Raw genomic sequence first — 16476 nt, 5'->3', positions numbered from 1 at the left:
TCAGTCTGTGAAGACAATACTGAGCTAGATAGACCAATGGTCTGACTCAATATATGGCAGTTTCCTATGTTCCTATCTAAACCATTGTGCTTAAAGAAGGAGAAGGGAGTAGCCCATGTGGCAGTCCTGCAGATGAGAGTCCAGGGGCAAGCCCATTTCGAAGGCTGTGGATGTAGTCAGCGCAGGGGTTCAATAAACCATAACTGATGGTTGCAGACCCATTCGCTGATATGCCAATTTGATGAGAGAAGGCTTATTGGGTTCACCATAGGTGATGAAAAAAAAGAAGGAGAGGATCTAAATAATGAAGTCCTGTCCATGTAAAAGGCCAAGGCCCTGTGGACATCTAGCGTATGCCAGCATCTCTTTGACCACAGAAAAACTGGGGGGGGGGAGACTGAGAGAGTAATCAGTTGCAACCTATGAAAGGAGAAGATGATCTTCAGGTCGAAGGAAATATCCAGATGGAGTGTGACCTTGTCAGCATGGAAATTCAGGGGCAATGAGGCCGAAGTCGGGTTTTGAGAGCCGTGGCCACTTGGAGAAAAGTGTAAAACATTTCCATTTTGCCGCATAGGACTTGAAAGTGGATGGCTTTCTGGATGCAGAGAGGATGGTTGCAAGACACGGGGGCCAGATGGACAAATCCTCCAGGCTATCAGGTATAGGAAGGCAATGTCTGGGTGGAGAAGAGAGCCCTGGTTTTAAGCAGATTCGGATGGTAAGGCAGTAAAAGGAAGTTCCCTCTCAAAGTTGTACAAGGTGAGGGAACTAATGGTGCCTCAGCCAACAAGAGGCTATCAAAATGCAGTGTGTCATGTCTATCTGTATTTTTTGCAGGATCCATGGAATTAGCGGGATCACGGAAACAGGTACTCATATTGATCATCCCATGTTCTCGCGAAGGCATCCCCCATAGATCCCCTGCCCATCCATGCTCTAGAGCAGAATCGCCCTCACTGGTGGTTCTCAGGACTTACAAATAAATTTATCTGATGTGTGCCCCACAGCCTGAAGATTCAGAGAAGCGTAGCAGGGTCAAGCTTCCACATGAGATGATGAGGGAGTCCTGCTGAGATGATCTCCCTGGACATTAGTACTGCCTTGAATATGGACTGCAGACAGGTAGGCACAAAGGAGGACCTACTCCCACACATGCAGTAGAGAGTCTAGCCTCCTTGATGGTTTATATATGCTTTCATGTCACCACCTGGCCATGCTGGAAGCCTTTCAGGACTTTGTAAACCTCCAGGAGTTTCCGGTAATTTATGTGATGGGAAGACTCCTGATGCAACCAATGGCCATTGAGCTGGACCTTGTAGAGATGGACATCCCAACCTGTGTCTGATGCGTCCAAGGTCAGGTAGATTTGCAGACTCAGTGCGTGGACGGGCGGGGTCCTGGAAAGGTTGGTGCAAGATGCCCACCAACAAAGGGACTGGCAAACCACAAAGGGAACGTGAAGGGTCCACCACTGTGAGTCTCTTTGAGGATCAAAGGCATAGAGGAACCAGTGTTGAAGTGGATGCATACAGAGATGGGTGCGATTGTGTCAGAAACCATGAAACCCAGCATGCGTTTGATGTCGCTTGCAATGTGCTGGGGCAAATTGCAGAGCAAGGTCACCAGAGATCTTATGTGTGCTATGTATTCTGAAGGAAGGTAGATAACAGCTTAAACAAAATCAAACACCATGCCTAGAAACTATATGAAACTTGGAGACTTTTCGCAATTGACCTGGAAGCCCAGGAGCCAAAGTCAGTCCAGGATCAGGGCGAGATGTTCACATAGGGCAGTGTGTGACTTGGCGACCAGGAGCCAATTGTCCAAAAATGGGAAAATATGGGCTTCCAGTTGCTGCAGGTTGCCAGTAACTACTGTCATACACTTTGTGTAGACCCTTGGAGCATAGGACACACCAAAGGGCATGCTCTGAACTGAAATCTTTCTGAGCAGATCTGGAAGTGGTGGTACTTCCTGTGTTGTGGGCAGATAGTTAAGTGGTAGTAAGCGTCCTCAAGATCTTTAGAGACTAACCACATCCTTCTCTCCAGCAGGGAGAGGATCTCCGAGATGGTAAGCATGCAAAACCTTTTGTAAGCAATGAAACCATTTAAAGCCTGGGAGATCCATGATGTGACATAGGCCACCATCTCTTTTTGAGATGGAAAAATAAGGAGAGTAGAAGACACCTGTGAGATTGGGAGGGATGGGTTCTATAGCCCCTTTTTCAAACAAGGCGTGGATTTTGTCCCAAAGAACTGAGGTTGGAAAGGTGATCCTGCAATCAGAATATGGAGGACACTCTACAAATTCTATACTGTAGCCCAAACCTATAACAGAAAGAACCCAGTTGTCTGAAGTGATGCTCTTCCACACATCCAGATATGGATGCAGCTGCGTCCCGGGGGCTGGAGATAGTCACACCCGTTTATGGTACGAGGTAGATCCAGACTTGGATTACTGAAAGGGTTCTTCCTATAGTGTGGAAACTTGTGCTGATAAAGGGAGTGGTCCTGCGGAGACAGAAGAGGATCTCGAAGAGTGAAGACACTGGAACCTATGGGTTCTATTATATCTGGTGGGTGCTGAGGAGGAATTAGAGGACCAGCTCATGGAGCGAGCAGTGGTGTTGAGTATTATTTCTATTTATTTATTTAAACATTTTTATACCGCCCCCAACCTATGTCTCTGGGCAGTTTACAACAAAATAAAAACAGAAAGTAAAACATTAGTTAAAACAAAAACAAAAAGTTTAAAACATTACAACAATTTAAAAATTTTAAAACAATATTTTAAAAATAATTATTTTAACATTTTAAAGTAATAATTTATTACAATCAGTGAACAGTCAACAAACACACCAAAATACAAATCAGCATAAAACAAAACAAAATCAAAGCAGTAAAACTAAATAAAGCACCAGGGTATACAAAAATCTCAGTTACAACTATTCAGTTGCTCCCGTCTCAGTTTACAGGCTGCCACACAGAATCTTGCTGTCCCTGCTGTGACAAGTGCATGTTGATCCGCCAAAAGATAGGGAAAGTAATACTCTTCTGTTTGACCTGGCCTATTTTTAAAGAATGGTTCGATCCAGATAGTACAAATGTCCCTATAATATGCACAGTGTAAGAGAGCATATAAGATGGACTCAATGTCACCCAAACCACATGGACATAACTGGTTTCTTAGTTGTATCCCCTTAAATCTGCCATCCAAAACGGCAGAAGGCAAGGCATTAAACCGCACCAGCAAAAAAGCTCTCCTCCGATTTAACATGATCAAGCAGTGGTGTTGAGTTTTTGGACCCACTCCAGCATGTCATCTGTCCTGGGGCCAAAGAGAGCCTGGCCATTGAAGGGCAGGTCCTTAATCCTCGTTCTGGCTTCTGGCATGGGGTCAGAGAAGCGCAGCCATGCATGTCTCCGTAGAATTATAGAGCTGGCCACAGACCTGGCTGCTGAGTCAGTGGTGTGTTGGGAAGTATGTAACAATTGTTTACTGAGGCAGAAGGCCTCATGTAGGTCAAGAGCCCAGTATTTCTGTTCCTGGGAAAGAGTTGAAGGAGAGGTGACAGCTTCTCCCACAGGAGATGGTTGTAGCACAACATACATGCCTGGTAATTGGCTATTTTGAGCAATAGAAAAATGTTTGAATAAAGGCACCAGCCAATGGACTCATGTTTCCTGCCCGGTCAACAGGGGCAGAGAGAGCACGGTTGCGGGATCTAGCTTGTGCAGCCTCAACCATGACAGAGTTGGGAGTTGGATGCTTCTGGAGGCAAGTGCAATCCGTTAATTGCACCTTGTAATAATTATCAATCTTTTAAGCTGTTGGAGTAATAGAAGAAGGCTTTTCCTAAGAATGGGTAATGTCAAGCAAGGCAGCAGCCGTGTGGGTGTTAAGATCAATCAGATCAAAGATGGGGTTCAAAGAAGGCTTAGGCTGGTCCTGCACCTGTAGCCCCAGGGCAGAGGACATCCTTGAGACTTGTTCAGTGAAGGAGCTCAGGTCCTCAGAAAGGATGGGGGGCTTGGGGTCCTCAACTCAATCTGGAGGAGTAGCGCCCGAGGCCATCTCTGGCGCATCCAAAACATCAGGGTTGTTGCCAGCATCTGAACTTGAATCCAAGGAGTGAAGAGTCTGAGTTGGTGGAAGTGGGTCAATCACATCCAAAGAGACCACCTGCAGCTGGTTATTGGGTGGCCTGGCTGTAGAGACAGCGCAAGAAGGCACTGCAGCGGTGATGGTGGCAGCGGTTGAGGGGTTTGGCCAAGGTCAAAGGAGCTCTCGGTCTGTCCTCCCGCACCTGGTGCAGTGGAGTGTGACACCTGGAAGGAATGGTGCCTATGTCTTGAAGAAAGGGACCCTGAATGGGATCTGGACCAGCAGGCCCTGTCATAAGAGAAGCATGAATAATGGCAGCGACATCTGTAACCATCGGAGTCATACAAGTGTCCATAGCAGCATCCATGGGCTCCAACATAGAGGACACATCTGTCAGAGGAGCACGATGATGGGGAGTACTGGTCAGTATAGGGTTGAAAGCACCAATGCATTCCAGGAGAGGCAGCGCAGCATCAGTCCCAAGAGGACTGATGACAGGAGACCCGATACACAGGGGAATACAGATCATCCACTTCAGATGCAGCTGGGCTCCGCCTGGGAGAAGGGCATGCGAAAGAAGCTCTGCATGAGGCATGGGAGGGAGCTGTGTTGGAGCAAGGGCTGTCAATGCCAGGCTCTACAAATGAGGGAACAGGGGGCCCTGGGACCAATGCAGGTGTCAGGAGCAAAAACAAGAAGCCTGGAGTAGCAGGCACCTTAAAACGAATCATTCTTCAAAATTCTATTCCCAGGATTATCCACATTTGCTAGCATTTTTGATCACCCCAAAACAACTATTTTTGAAGTTCTCTAGCTGCTCTTTACTATTGAACACAACCCCCTTTCCCTCTATCCTTATGGACTGCCTGCCCGAAAGGTGTGAAAGTAGTATTTTCTCTCATAATCCTTACTCCTCATGCTCTTGTTTGTCCTAAAGGTCCCCACTTGCTAATGAGACTCTGCCTGTTCCTCAAGGGTAAATTCTTGCCAGAAAACATTTGCAACTGCTCTTCATTTCTATCTTAAAATTACAGAACAAATGTCTATACCTTACCTAACTTCCCTTTATGCCAACTAACTTGTACTCAGGCAATTTTGAAGAAAAGGAGTTATTTTCTTTGCTTACCACTGGGTTAGGTCTGGGTGTATACACTCGCCCTAGCTTGACTCCACTGGACACAGTCTTGACTTCACTGGACGCCGGCTGGTTATCAGAAGGTAAGACCTCTGCAACAGGGGGCATCACAGGTTTTGTTGGTTCAACAGCTGATGGTGTTGGGATATAAACTGGTTCTGGATCCATTTCTCCATCTACTTTCACCCATAAAGGGAAGTTCTTAACAGGTTTTTCTGGTTCCGTATCACAGATGGCTAGGAAAAATGGTTTTTAAAAGTTGATTTTTCTGTGACAGAGCTCTACTCTAAAACAAATATATCCATACAGACATTGCCTAACTATAAATATGAAAATTTTTGCTGGGAAAAGAATTTGCTGCCTATAAGAACTAGCAGAAACTGTATCAGATCCTGCCAATCATCTGTCTGGAAAGGGCTGCAATTCTTAGCAAGAGAAGAAAAGAAAACAGAAGGGGAGATTTTACAAGCATGCAGGAGAAAATTCAACTAGTGTTTTTAAATAAATATGTATGTATGTATACATAGTTACAATACAGATTTACTATTTCAGTATCTGCCATAGTAGGTGGGAGTTGCATGTTCAGGGATGGGTTTGATAATCTGTTTCTCAGCTTCAACCATACTGTTCTGTCTCCAAAGAGAAAAGGTAGGGAGAAGAGTGCAAGGGGACCAAAAAAAAAAAAGGGGGGGGGATAAGAAGAAAAAGGTGAACACAGTAAGATTTGAGTCACAAAAGAGGATATTGGATAATAAATGAAGGCAGAGCAAGAATGAGTCAATGGCTAGAAAGAGTAGCCTCAAGGTAAGCAAAGTACAGCAGACGGGCTCTCTTGAACAAAGAAAGAATGAAATAAAAACAGGTTGCTCACCTGTAACTTATGATTTGGTAGAGAACTGTTGACATCCATATGAATAGGGTTCTGTGCCTGAGCAGGACCCTCGCAGTAGAATGCAGCAGCTCATTATGACAACCGAGCCCCGCCTCCACACTCACAGCTATTTAAAGGTGGGCCAGCACCATGTTTGTTTGTTTGTTTATTTATCTATCAAATTTGTACACCACCCCAAACTTTCGTCTCTGGGTGGTTAACAATAGCATAAAACAAGTTAAAAACATATACAAAAAACTTACTTTAACAATTTAAAAATAAACCAGAGATTAAAACCTAAATTTTTTTAGGAAGCTGAGAAAGCTTGAGTGAAAAGATGGGTTTTCAGGTGTTTTTTGAAAATTGCCAGAGATGGGGAGGATCGTATCTCAGGAGGGAGCGCATTCCACAATCTCAGGGCAGCGAATAAGAACGCCCGTCTCTGTGTAGTCACCAAACGAGTTGGCGGTAACTGGAGACGGACCTCCTCAGATGACCTCAATGGGCGGTGGGGCTCATAGTGAAGAAGACACTCTCTTAGAAACTCAGGGCCTAAGCTGTTTAGGGCTTTATCAGTTATAACTAGCACTTTGTATTTTGTCAAGAAACCTATTGGCAGCCAGTGTAGCTCCATCAGTAAAGGAGTAACATGGTCACTCTGAGATGACCCAGAGACCAACCTGGCTGCCACGTTCTGAACCAGTTGAAGTTTCTGGACTACGTACAAAAGTAGCCCCACGTAGAGCGCATTACAGAAGTCAAGTCTGGAGGTTACCAACAAATGTACCACTGTTTTGAGGTCATTGATCTCGAGAAACGGGCACAGCTGGCATATCAGCCGGAGCTGATAGAAAGCACTCCTGGCCACCGCCTCAACCTGAGAAACCAGAGAGAGGTGTGAATCCAGAAGTACTCCCAGACTGCGGACCTGTTCCTTTTGGGGAAGTGTGACCCCATCTAGAACAGGCAGATCAAAATCGTCTCTGGAGTTCTGACCCCGCACAATAAGTACCTCTGTCTTATCTGGATTCAACCTCAGTTTATTCTCCCTCATCCAGCCCATTACTGCTCCCAGCCAAGCATTTAGGGAGGATATGCCAGCTCCTGAAGAAGTTGACATGGAGAAGTAGATCTGGGTGTCATCAGCGTACTGGTAACACCCAGCTCTAAATCCCCTGATGATCTCTCCCAGCGGTTTCATGTAGATGTTAAAAAGCATTGGAGAAAGTACGGAGCCTTGAGGAACACTATACTTAAGCTCAGATTTCGAAGAGGAACAGTCTCCAATCAACACCACCTGGAACTATCCAAGAGGAAGGAGCAGAACCACTGTAAAACAGTGCCTCCCACCCCCCAACACCCTCAAACGTTCCAGAAGGACACTATGGTCAATAGTATCAAAAGCTGCCGAGAGATCCAAAAGGACCAACAGAGTCACCACACTTCCTCTGTCAATTTCTAACTGGAGATCATCCATCAGGCTGACCAAGGCAGTCTCCACAACAGGATCATGTTCCTCAGTTCTTTGATGACTGCCATGGAGGATGATCATCCAGAATCTGGTGAGTTCATCATCGAAGGAGAATAGCATGAACACTCTGAATGCACATAGTAGAACACTACTGCAGAGGGGTGGTTCAAAAGAGGCTCGGTTCAGAAGAGGCTCATAGATGTTGATGGATCTCTACCAGATGAAGAGTTACAAGTGAGCAGCCTGTTTATCTAGATTGAGATCCATAAGAATGGGTGTTTAGCTAGCTCCCAATGGAGGATGGTGCAGTAGTAGCTATTGTATAATGAGCTCAACTAGCCATCTGGACATTTTCTGTCTACAAATGCAGGTTTCTTTAGTAGGATCTTTGTATGCTACAAAAAGGTGCTTGGTGGACCTAAAGTTTTTAGTACGATCTAGGTAATATAATGCCCTGCGCACATCCAAAGAGTGCATCACACATTCCAAAGACGTAGAAGGATCCTTGACAAATGCAGGGAGAACAATACTTTGAGGTGGAATTCAGATACCACCTTGGACATAAAGTCAGGATCCATACACATGAGCGTATCAGGATAGATCCTGGTGTACGGGGAGTTAATCCTCAAAGCTGTCAGTTAACTAAGATGCTTTGCCGTAGTTATGGCCAGTAGGAAGGACATTTTGAAAGTTACTAGATTGATGAAAGTAATACCCATTGGTTCAAATGGGCTTGGGGTCAATGCTGAGAGAACCAAGGATATGCTCCACGTTCCACAGGAGTACGAATAGGTGGGTATACATTCACGGGCCTTTCAGGAAGGCTCTACTTTCTGGGTGAGAGAAAAGACTCTTACCACCATAGCCTGGAAGTTTGGAAGAGAGTGCCACCAAGTGAACTTTAAGGGATACATTAGCCAAACCCTGCAATTTCAAGGTAGTCAAATAGAGGACTATGTCCTTAATGGTAGCTTGCTTAGGGTGAAAACCATGTGCCCTGGCACAGATCTTAAAAACACAGCCATCTGCTAAAGTAGTTATGTCTGCTGGAAGGCTTAGTTGAGCACGATATTACTCAGAAGCCGATTTGCCATGCCGTCAGATGGAGTGTAAGTACGTCTGGTTGTAGAATATGATCGTTGTCTTGTGTAAGAAGATCTAGTTATTGTGGCAATCACTGGTATTGATTTCCTGATAGTTTGAGTACCTGTGGAAACCATGGTTGTCTTGGCCACCAAGGAGTCACTAGGATGTATGAAGTTGGAGTAATCAGGAGACATGCCACCATGTGGCTGATCAATGGGTGTGGTGGGAACATGTACAGAATCTCCTGAGATCAGTCCATCTGGAAGGCGAAGTGATTGTGGGTCATGAGCTGCCCTTGAACAAAAGCGAATGCACTTCGTGTTTTCTGAAGTTGTGAATAGGTCTATGGTGGGGCTCATCCAGTTGTTGAAGAGGGGAGCAATATATTCAGTTTTGATCTTTTACTTGTGTTCCTCCTGTTGCAGAAACATGCGACTCAGATCATCTGATAGGACGTTGTCTAGGCCTTTTATGTGGATGGCTATCGGGTAAACCTGATGCACCAATGCCACGTTTGGAGGCTGAGAGCGCAAAGGATCTGTGACATTGTTCCTCTCTGGCAGTTGATATAAGTCAGGGCAGAGGTATTGTCCAACTGCACCTGCACAACTTTGCCTTGTAGAAGTGGTAGTAAGACCTTCATCGCTTGGAAGACGGCTAGCAGTTCCAAGACGCTGATATGAAACTGAGTTTGTTGTGGGGTCCACTTGCCTTGAATTTGATGGTTCTTGCAGTGAGCACCCCAACCCAGCAGAGACATGTCTTGTCAACCAAATTGAGGGAGTCAAAGTCTGAAAAGGAACCCCTTCTAAGCGATTCCGGCTGTTCGACCACCATGAAAGAGAGTTTAGTATCTGAACTAGAATTTCCAGACGCTTGTGCTGACTGTCCAAGTTTGGACGGAAAACCAATAGAAACCAAAGTTGTAGCTTTCGCATCTTCAAATGTGCATAATGTACTACTGTGTTGCAGGACACCATGAGGCCCAAGAGTTGTTGAATGAGTTGAACCGGCTGCAATGGACTTTGTCAGAATTCATGGATCAGATCTCTGATACACTCTTACTGTTCATTGGGTAAGTAAGCTTTCCTGGTCTCTTGTGTTCAAGATTGCTCCAATGTAGATGATGATATGTACCCATTTTAGATGGGACTTTTCCCAATTGACTTGGATCCCCAGGTCTTGGAGGAGATTTAAAACACAATGTCTGAGAATGTAACTCTCCTTGGTCTCTGGACATCAGGAGCCAAACGTCCAAGTATGAGTAGATTGCTATACCCTACATCCTCAGAAAGTATGAGTAGATTGCTATACCCTGCATTCTCAGATGGGCCATCACAACAGCCATACACTTGGTAAATACCCTTGGGGTGGTAGAAAGTCTGAAAGGTAAGACCTTGTATTGGTACACTTGTTCACCTCTTAAATACTCAATCTTAAATACTTCCTGTGTTGTTCCCTTAACTTATACCAATATGGAAGTATGTGTCTTTCAGATCCAAAGTTGCAAGCCAATTCTCTTGATAGAGAAGTGTAGGATCCCTTGCAATGCTATCATGTGAAATTTCCTTACACAGACAAGCTTGTTCAGGTAGCGCAGATCCATGATGGGGCGGATCCCGCCATCCCTCTTTAAAGACAGGAAAACCACCTGTCTCTGCACCCACCGCGCATGGGTAATCACACCCTTTTCTAACAACTCCTTCACTTCCTCCTGTAATGACAGGGACGGTTGAATGAACTTCATCCCTGAAAAGTACGGGGCTGTTTTGAACTCTATGGCATATCCCAAGAATATGAACTGCAGGACCCAGTGGTCTGATGTTATGCAGTGCTATGCAGGGGCTTGGCGTGCCAGCCTGATAGAATTGTGAGCTGATGGAAGTGATTGGATTGTAAGGCTGGTGTAGTTGCTTGCTTGCCAAGATGTTAACACCCCTGGTGACGGGGGAGGAGTGTAGAGGCGATGGTGGGCAGTCCTGTTCCTCAAAGTTGCTTTTGAGGCTTCGCCCTGTTTCGTGCGCTGTGATTGGGTGATTTTGCCTTTTCCTTGATAGGAGAGCTTATGATAAGGGTGATATTGTTTTTTGAAATCACAGTGCTCCTGTTGTCTGAATGAGGGCTTCCATCTAGAAGTCGAAGTTTGAGGTGGTAAAAGTCTTTGCAGTAAATCTGGACTTCTTTAACTGCTCCATTGTGGAATTGGTTGCCTCTCTGAAAAGGCCCTTACCATCAAAGGACAAGCTCTCAATCTTCTCTTTCATATCACTCTGAAGCAGGCATCCCCAAACTGCGGCCCTCCAGATGTTGCTCAACTACAACTCCCAGAATACCCAGCCACAAAAAATTGTGTCTAGGGATGCTGGGAGTTGTAGTTCAGCAACATCTGGAGAGCCGCAGTTTGGGGATGCCTGCTCTGAAGAGAAGTGGAGCGAAGACAAGAATATCTCCGTAGTGAGACCGCTGCGGTCATGGAATGAGACTGATTCAGCCAGATGTTTCGCTGTGCTCAATTTTTGTTGTGTGAGAACAGCTGATTTATCCAAGATTTGTTGGTATCTCCTTTTAAACTCCTCAGGTGACAAAGTGTCTAAGTCATTTTGAAGGGCTTCCCACAGGCCATGGTTATATTTAGCTGTGCAGACTGAATAATTCACGATCTTAATTGATAGAAGTGGAGTAGATCTTCCTCCCTAAGAGACCCAACTTCCTCCCCTCATCTGCAGGAGCTGTGTGGCACCTCCCAGATTTCACCGAGGTAGCGCAATCGATGACCAGGGAGTTAGGAGCAGTAGGTATTGTCCTTTTCTAGGATGCGATAAAAGCTTTCCAAACGTTTGGAGATTGGGGTTGATGTATGAACAACCTCCCACGCACTTTGCTGCCCTGCAGATTATCGTCTGGATCCGATTCAAAGTCAGAGGATCCATAATGGTCTGAAGGTGAACAGTTGAGGAAAGTGTGATGTACATTAGAATCTCAGAAGTAGACTTCAGAGGCAGTGAAGATTAGTCATGTGCACGGACCAGTTCGGAGGCCATTCTAAAGGCCTCCAGACCGGTCCGGACACGGGGTGGTTTTGGTTCGGGTGGGGGGTTCCAAAAAGAATAGGGGGGGCTTTACTCACCCCCTCAAGAATTCTGACATATTTATTCAAGTAAGCGGGCGGCATACCTGCCCGCCGCCCGCTTCATTCCCCCTCCTCCGGCGGCGCGCGGCTCAGCTTCCTCCTCCTGTTTCAAATCGGGTGGCAGGGTAGCTCCCAGTCCCTGCCGCCCGGCTCTTCAATCCCCCCGTCTCGGCTGGCGGCCGCCCCCTGAGGAGACCCAAGACCCCTGCCGCCGCTTCCCTTCCCATCCCATCCCATCCACAGGCGGCCGGCAGGAGAGCTCTCCTGCCGACCCCGTCCCCTTCCCCGGCTCGGCTGCAAATGGCTTCTAGGAAGCCTTTTGCGCGCCTGCGCAAAAGGCTTCCTAGAAGCCATTTGCAGCCGAGCCGGGGAAGAGAGCGGACGGCAGGGAGTTTTCCCGCCGCCCGCTCGCTGAAGTTAACATTAACTTCAGCGAGCGGGTGGCGGGAGAACTCCCTGCCGTCCGCTCTCTTCCCCGGCTCGGCTGCAAATGGCTTCTAGGAAGCCTTTTGTGCAGGCGCGCAAAAGGCTTCCTAGAAGCCATTTGCAGCCGAGCCGGGGAAGGGGACAGGGTCGGCAGGAGAGCTCTCCTGCCGACCGCCTGTGGATGGGATGGGAAGGGAAGCGGCGGCAGGGGTCTTGGGTCTCCTCAGGGGGCGGCCGCCAGCCGAGACGGGGGGATTGAAGAGCCGGGCGGCAGGGACTGGGAGCTACCCTGCCGCCCAATTTGAAACAGGAGGAGGAAGCTGAGCCGCGCGCCGCCGGAGGAGGGGGAATGAAGCGGGCAGGTATGCCGCCCGCTTACTTGAATAAATACGTCAGAATTCTTGAGGGGGTGAGTAAAGCCCCCCCCCATTCTTTTTGGAACCCCCCACCCAGTGCCGGACCGCAGCTCCGCAGTTCCGTGCACACCCCTAGTGAAGATTGAGAACGCGTTTTGAGTCCCCACATCCAAGCAAGGATATTTTGGTAGCAGTGGGGCCGTCTGTGTCACCACAGACACCAGAGGCACAAGAGCTGAAGTAATGGTCTGCACAGCCACATAAGTTAGCATAACAGGTCTGCTCAATAAAGCAGGTGCATCCCCACTCACCAAGGTGTTTACTGCCAAAGAAGAAGAAAGGGGATGGTAAGACTTCTAGGAAGTCAACTTCCATAGTCTTCCTGATAGTCATATGGAACACCAGGAGAGGAGGCTCCCAAAGCAGCCATAGCAAGTGTTGAACCTGCAGCCAAAGTATGAGAAAACTGAATGGGGATTATCCTTGGCATATTATTAAGAGAGCAAGATCACGTGCTGATAGTGTTCAGAGGAGATGTTTATTTCAGACCAAGGATAAGTCCACACCACGTAGGATTACATGGGGACTGAATTATTCTGTATTAAGCAATAAAATTTTGATACAGTCCGATATGCCACGAGAGAGGTTAGTTATGTTAAGGGCCACTTCAAATGTGGAACGTGTGCTGCGTGCAAGTTTTCATTGCCTACTAAAGTCTTTAAACATTCTAATGGCAATTATGTTGAGCCTTTGGAATATTTTTTCCAATTGTAATTCTGCCTATGCTGTATATGTTATTATGTGCCCTTGTATAAAGTTATATGTTGGCTGCACTACACGTCCAGTTAAAAAACGCATTTTAGAACATTACTACAGGATTTAAAATAGAGTATTAGAGGCACCACTCACAGAACATTTTATGTTAGCTGGTCATCAGCCTGATGACCTTAAATTTGTGGTGATTTCCACCTTAGAAAAGAAAAATTTAGATATTGCAATATTGATCCAGTAAGATGGCTAAACAGACAAGAATCGTTTTACATACATAGATTAAATTCCTTGTTACCTTATGGTTTAAACACAAATTTACACTTATCTTGTTTTCTGTAATAGTGGTGCCCTAAGCGTGAAGAGTAACAGATAGTGGCTGATTAGGAGGTTTAACAGCTGAGAATGATTGAGAGGGTTATAAAACTGTAGGAGGATAGCGTGGACAGCCCATCCGAGCAGGCTTGACTAAGACTGGGTGTCAGCTTGGGCTGCAGTTTGTGAATCGTCGTTCCTTTTGGGTATTATCTTTTATGTTAACATATGAATTTCAGTACGTTGTATATGTTTTCTCTCATGGTCTGTAAGTGTTTTCTTTTATATATGATTTGTGTTTTGTATTTAGAAGAACTTTGTCTAACCCCGTGGGAGAGATCTATGAATGTTGATATAATCTACACTCCTTTTGGAGGAGCGAAGAAACATTTTTGAAGGACACTTTGAAGATTCTACACATCAGGAAGTTTATCACGTTTGGAACTAATACAATTTCACTTCTGAGGAAGCTTGTTTGAGAAACAAGGACTTATCGCAAAACCTTGTCAAGTGATTTATGTATATTCAGTGTTTACTATAATAAGAGATTTAAGTGATTCATGCATAACAGGTGATTTATAATAATGAAGTGATTTAAGAAGTTTCAATCATTTGTACATTTGTTCTATTGGGTGGTAACTTTTTTCTTTGTATTTTCATTAGCACCACTCTCCCCTTATATATTTTCCTAAAGTATGAGAAAAGCCACAAGAGTGCCAGACAGCCCCTCTAAGTGGGCAGCAGACAGGGTACAAGGAGATGGCTGGTCTACTAAACGAACAGGGATAGATCCTGTTGGTGTAGTTGTACGTAGTTGCGATCCATCAGCGCTTGTCGGGAGAAACCCTTTGAATGTGGACAAAGAAAGAGTGCTGGAGGACAAGTCTAGGACTGACAGTAATGTGTATGCAGTGGAGGGGTCCAATCCAGCACCTCTGTCTGAATCCTCTTCATTGATGTCCAATGTCGGCATTGGCATCTGAGATCGAGGTGAGACTTGCCTCGATGCCGACAGCATGGGTATATGCAGCATCGACATTGCTGCTGGAAATCAGGGAGCAAGAGACACTGTGACGGGTGTGTCTTGGCGTTGATCAGCAGGCATCCAAGGTGCCAAGAAATTAATCAATGTCAGAGCTGGTGACAGATCGAGCCCTCAATGTCGACAGCATCAGAGTCGAAGTGTGGTTGGTGTTGAGAGGCTTGGGTGGTTTCAACAGATCAGGAGACCTTGTTGATGTCGAAGGGTAACCTTTGACTTCAAGGGCCATACAAGGTCCAACATCAGCTGCTGTTGATCTGATGGTGATGGTGTATGGTCTTTGGTTAGATCTATAGTTTTAGATTTCTTCAGGTCTTGGAGATGATGCATTAGCTTCCGAGGCCGACCATATGGTCTTGGACTGTGATTGTTTTGAAGTTGCGCTTCAAAAGGGGGCTTGGGGCTCCTAAAAGTTGTAGACGCCAAAGTCGATATAGATGGTTTTGAAGACTTCCATGTTGAGACTGTCGTAATTGCCATTGAAGACATCAACATCGAAGGGTGGGGCTCGCCCAGAATCAAGGGACTTCATCATATATTGCAGCATGAAGCCTCAGAGCCCAATTCTTGCAAGTCTGTTTAGAGAAAGACAGGCATATCTTGCAAGTAGAAACTTGTGTTCCTCTCCAAGGCAGATGAGACACAAATCATGGAGGTCTTTAGAGGGGAGTTTAACATTACATCCCTTGCACCTTTTAAAGCTCCATTTCTCCTCAACCATAACAATAATCAAAAACACAATCCAAAATCCATTCCAAAGGTCAAATGATGCCAACGTCGTCCAGAAGCCAAAAGAACAAGTCAAATAAATGAAATAACAGCCCATTTTTGTTTTTTTGTTTTGTTTTAAACAGATGAACTTGGGAAGAAAAAACTCTGAAGAACTTTATCCGACAAGGAGCAACAGGCAGTGGTCATCCAAGAACTGTGGAACATGACACTGGCCTGCCTTTAAATAGTATACTGTGGGCATGGAGGCAGGGCTCGGTCGCCATGATGAGCTGCGGCATTCTACCATGAGGGTCCTGCACAGGCGCAGAACCCCATTCTTATGAATCTCGACCCAAATCTGAGTAAGCGGATCTCCTCCACGGGCTCTTAACAACTATTAATATTTATATACCACTTTCCAACAGAACTTTATAAAGTATTTTACATAAAAAGTAAGAAAGCAAGGTTTCCTGTCCCCAAAGAGCACATAATCTAAAAAGAAGTATTAGGCTGACACCAGCAACAGCCACTGGAGGAATGCTGTGCTGGGGTTGGATAGGGCCAGTTGGTCTCCCCCTGCTAAATAGAAGAGAATTGCCACTTTTAAAAGCTGCCTCATTGCTCAGTAAGCAGGGGACATCTTTGGTAGACCTGCCTCTGGAGCTCATCCGATGAGATAATCTACATTGAGTACCCTCCTACACCATCAGAGAAAGTATATATAAATTAACTTAGGTATTAAACTTAATCGAATGAATGAATGAATAACTGGGCACAGAGGCACCTTTCTAAAATGGTGATTCTCTTCATTTAGCAGGGGGAGAGCAAGTGGCCCTATCTACCCCCAGCATAGTACCCCCAACCAGTGACTGTGGTTGGTATCTGACTTATGTTTTTTTTAAGATTGTGAGCCCTTTGGGGACAGGGATCCATCTTATTTATTTATGTATTATTTCTCTGTGAATACCACTTTGGAAATATTTGTTGAGAAGTGATATATATGTTGTTGATAAATGTGGTTTTTTAAAAAAATTCAACTTCTATGTTGCTAATCA

The 16476-nt window shown here is 45.6% G+C and overlaps 1 protein-coding gene and 1 long non-coding RNA gene across 8 annotated transcripts in view; one reads left to right on the top strand and one right to left on the bottom strand.

Annotated features, from left to right (window-relative positions):
• Positions 1-16476, bottom strand: part of LOC128333058 (MAX gene-associated protein-like) — a 111545-nt gene that overhangs the window by 38477 nt on the left and 56592 nt on the right. For 6 of the 7 annotated variants that reach the window (XR_008310841.1, XM_053268112.1, XM_053268121.1 and 3 more), the window contains one exon: positions 5237-5481. The exons of the other annotated variant lie outside the window; for it this stretch is intronic. Coding sequence is in view for 5 of the 6 variants with exons in the window: in XM_053268112.1 (XP_053124087.1) it covers positions 5237-5481 (245 nt within the window). In the remaining variant the exon portion in view is untranslated. The remainder of the gene's footprint in view (positions 1-5236; positions 5482-16476) is intronic. 7 annotated transcript variants of the gene reach the window in all.
• On the top strand, positions 7702-15758 carry LOC128333080 (uncharacterized). The gene is made up of 3 exons (XR_008310842.1): positions 7702-7821; positions 9646-9748; positions 15565-15758. It is a non-coding gene; the product is annotated as an uncharacterized LOC128333080 (long non-coding RNA).

The sequence above is a fragment of the Hemicordylus capensis genome, chromosome 1 (genome assembly GCF_027244095.1).
Source record: "Hemicordylus capensis ecotype Gifberg chromosome 1, rHemCap1.1.pri, whole genome shotgun sequence".
Taxonomy (NCBI): Eukaryota; Metazoa; Chordata; class Lepidosauria; order Squamata; family Cordylidae; genus Hemicordylus; species Hemicordylus capensis.
This window is presented reverse-complemented; position numbering and strand designations above follow the sequence as displayed.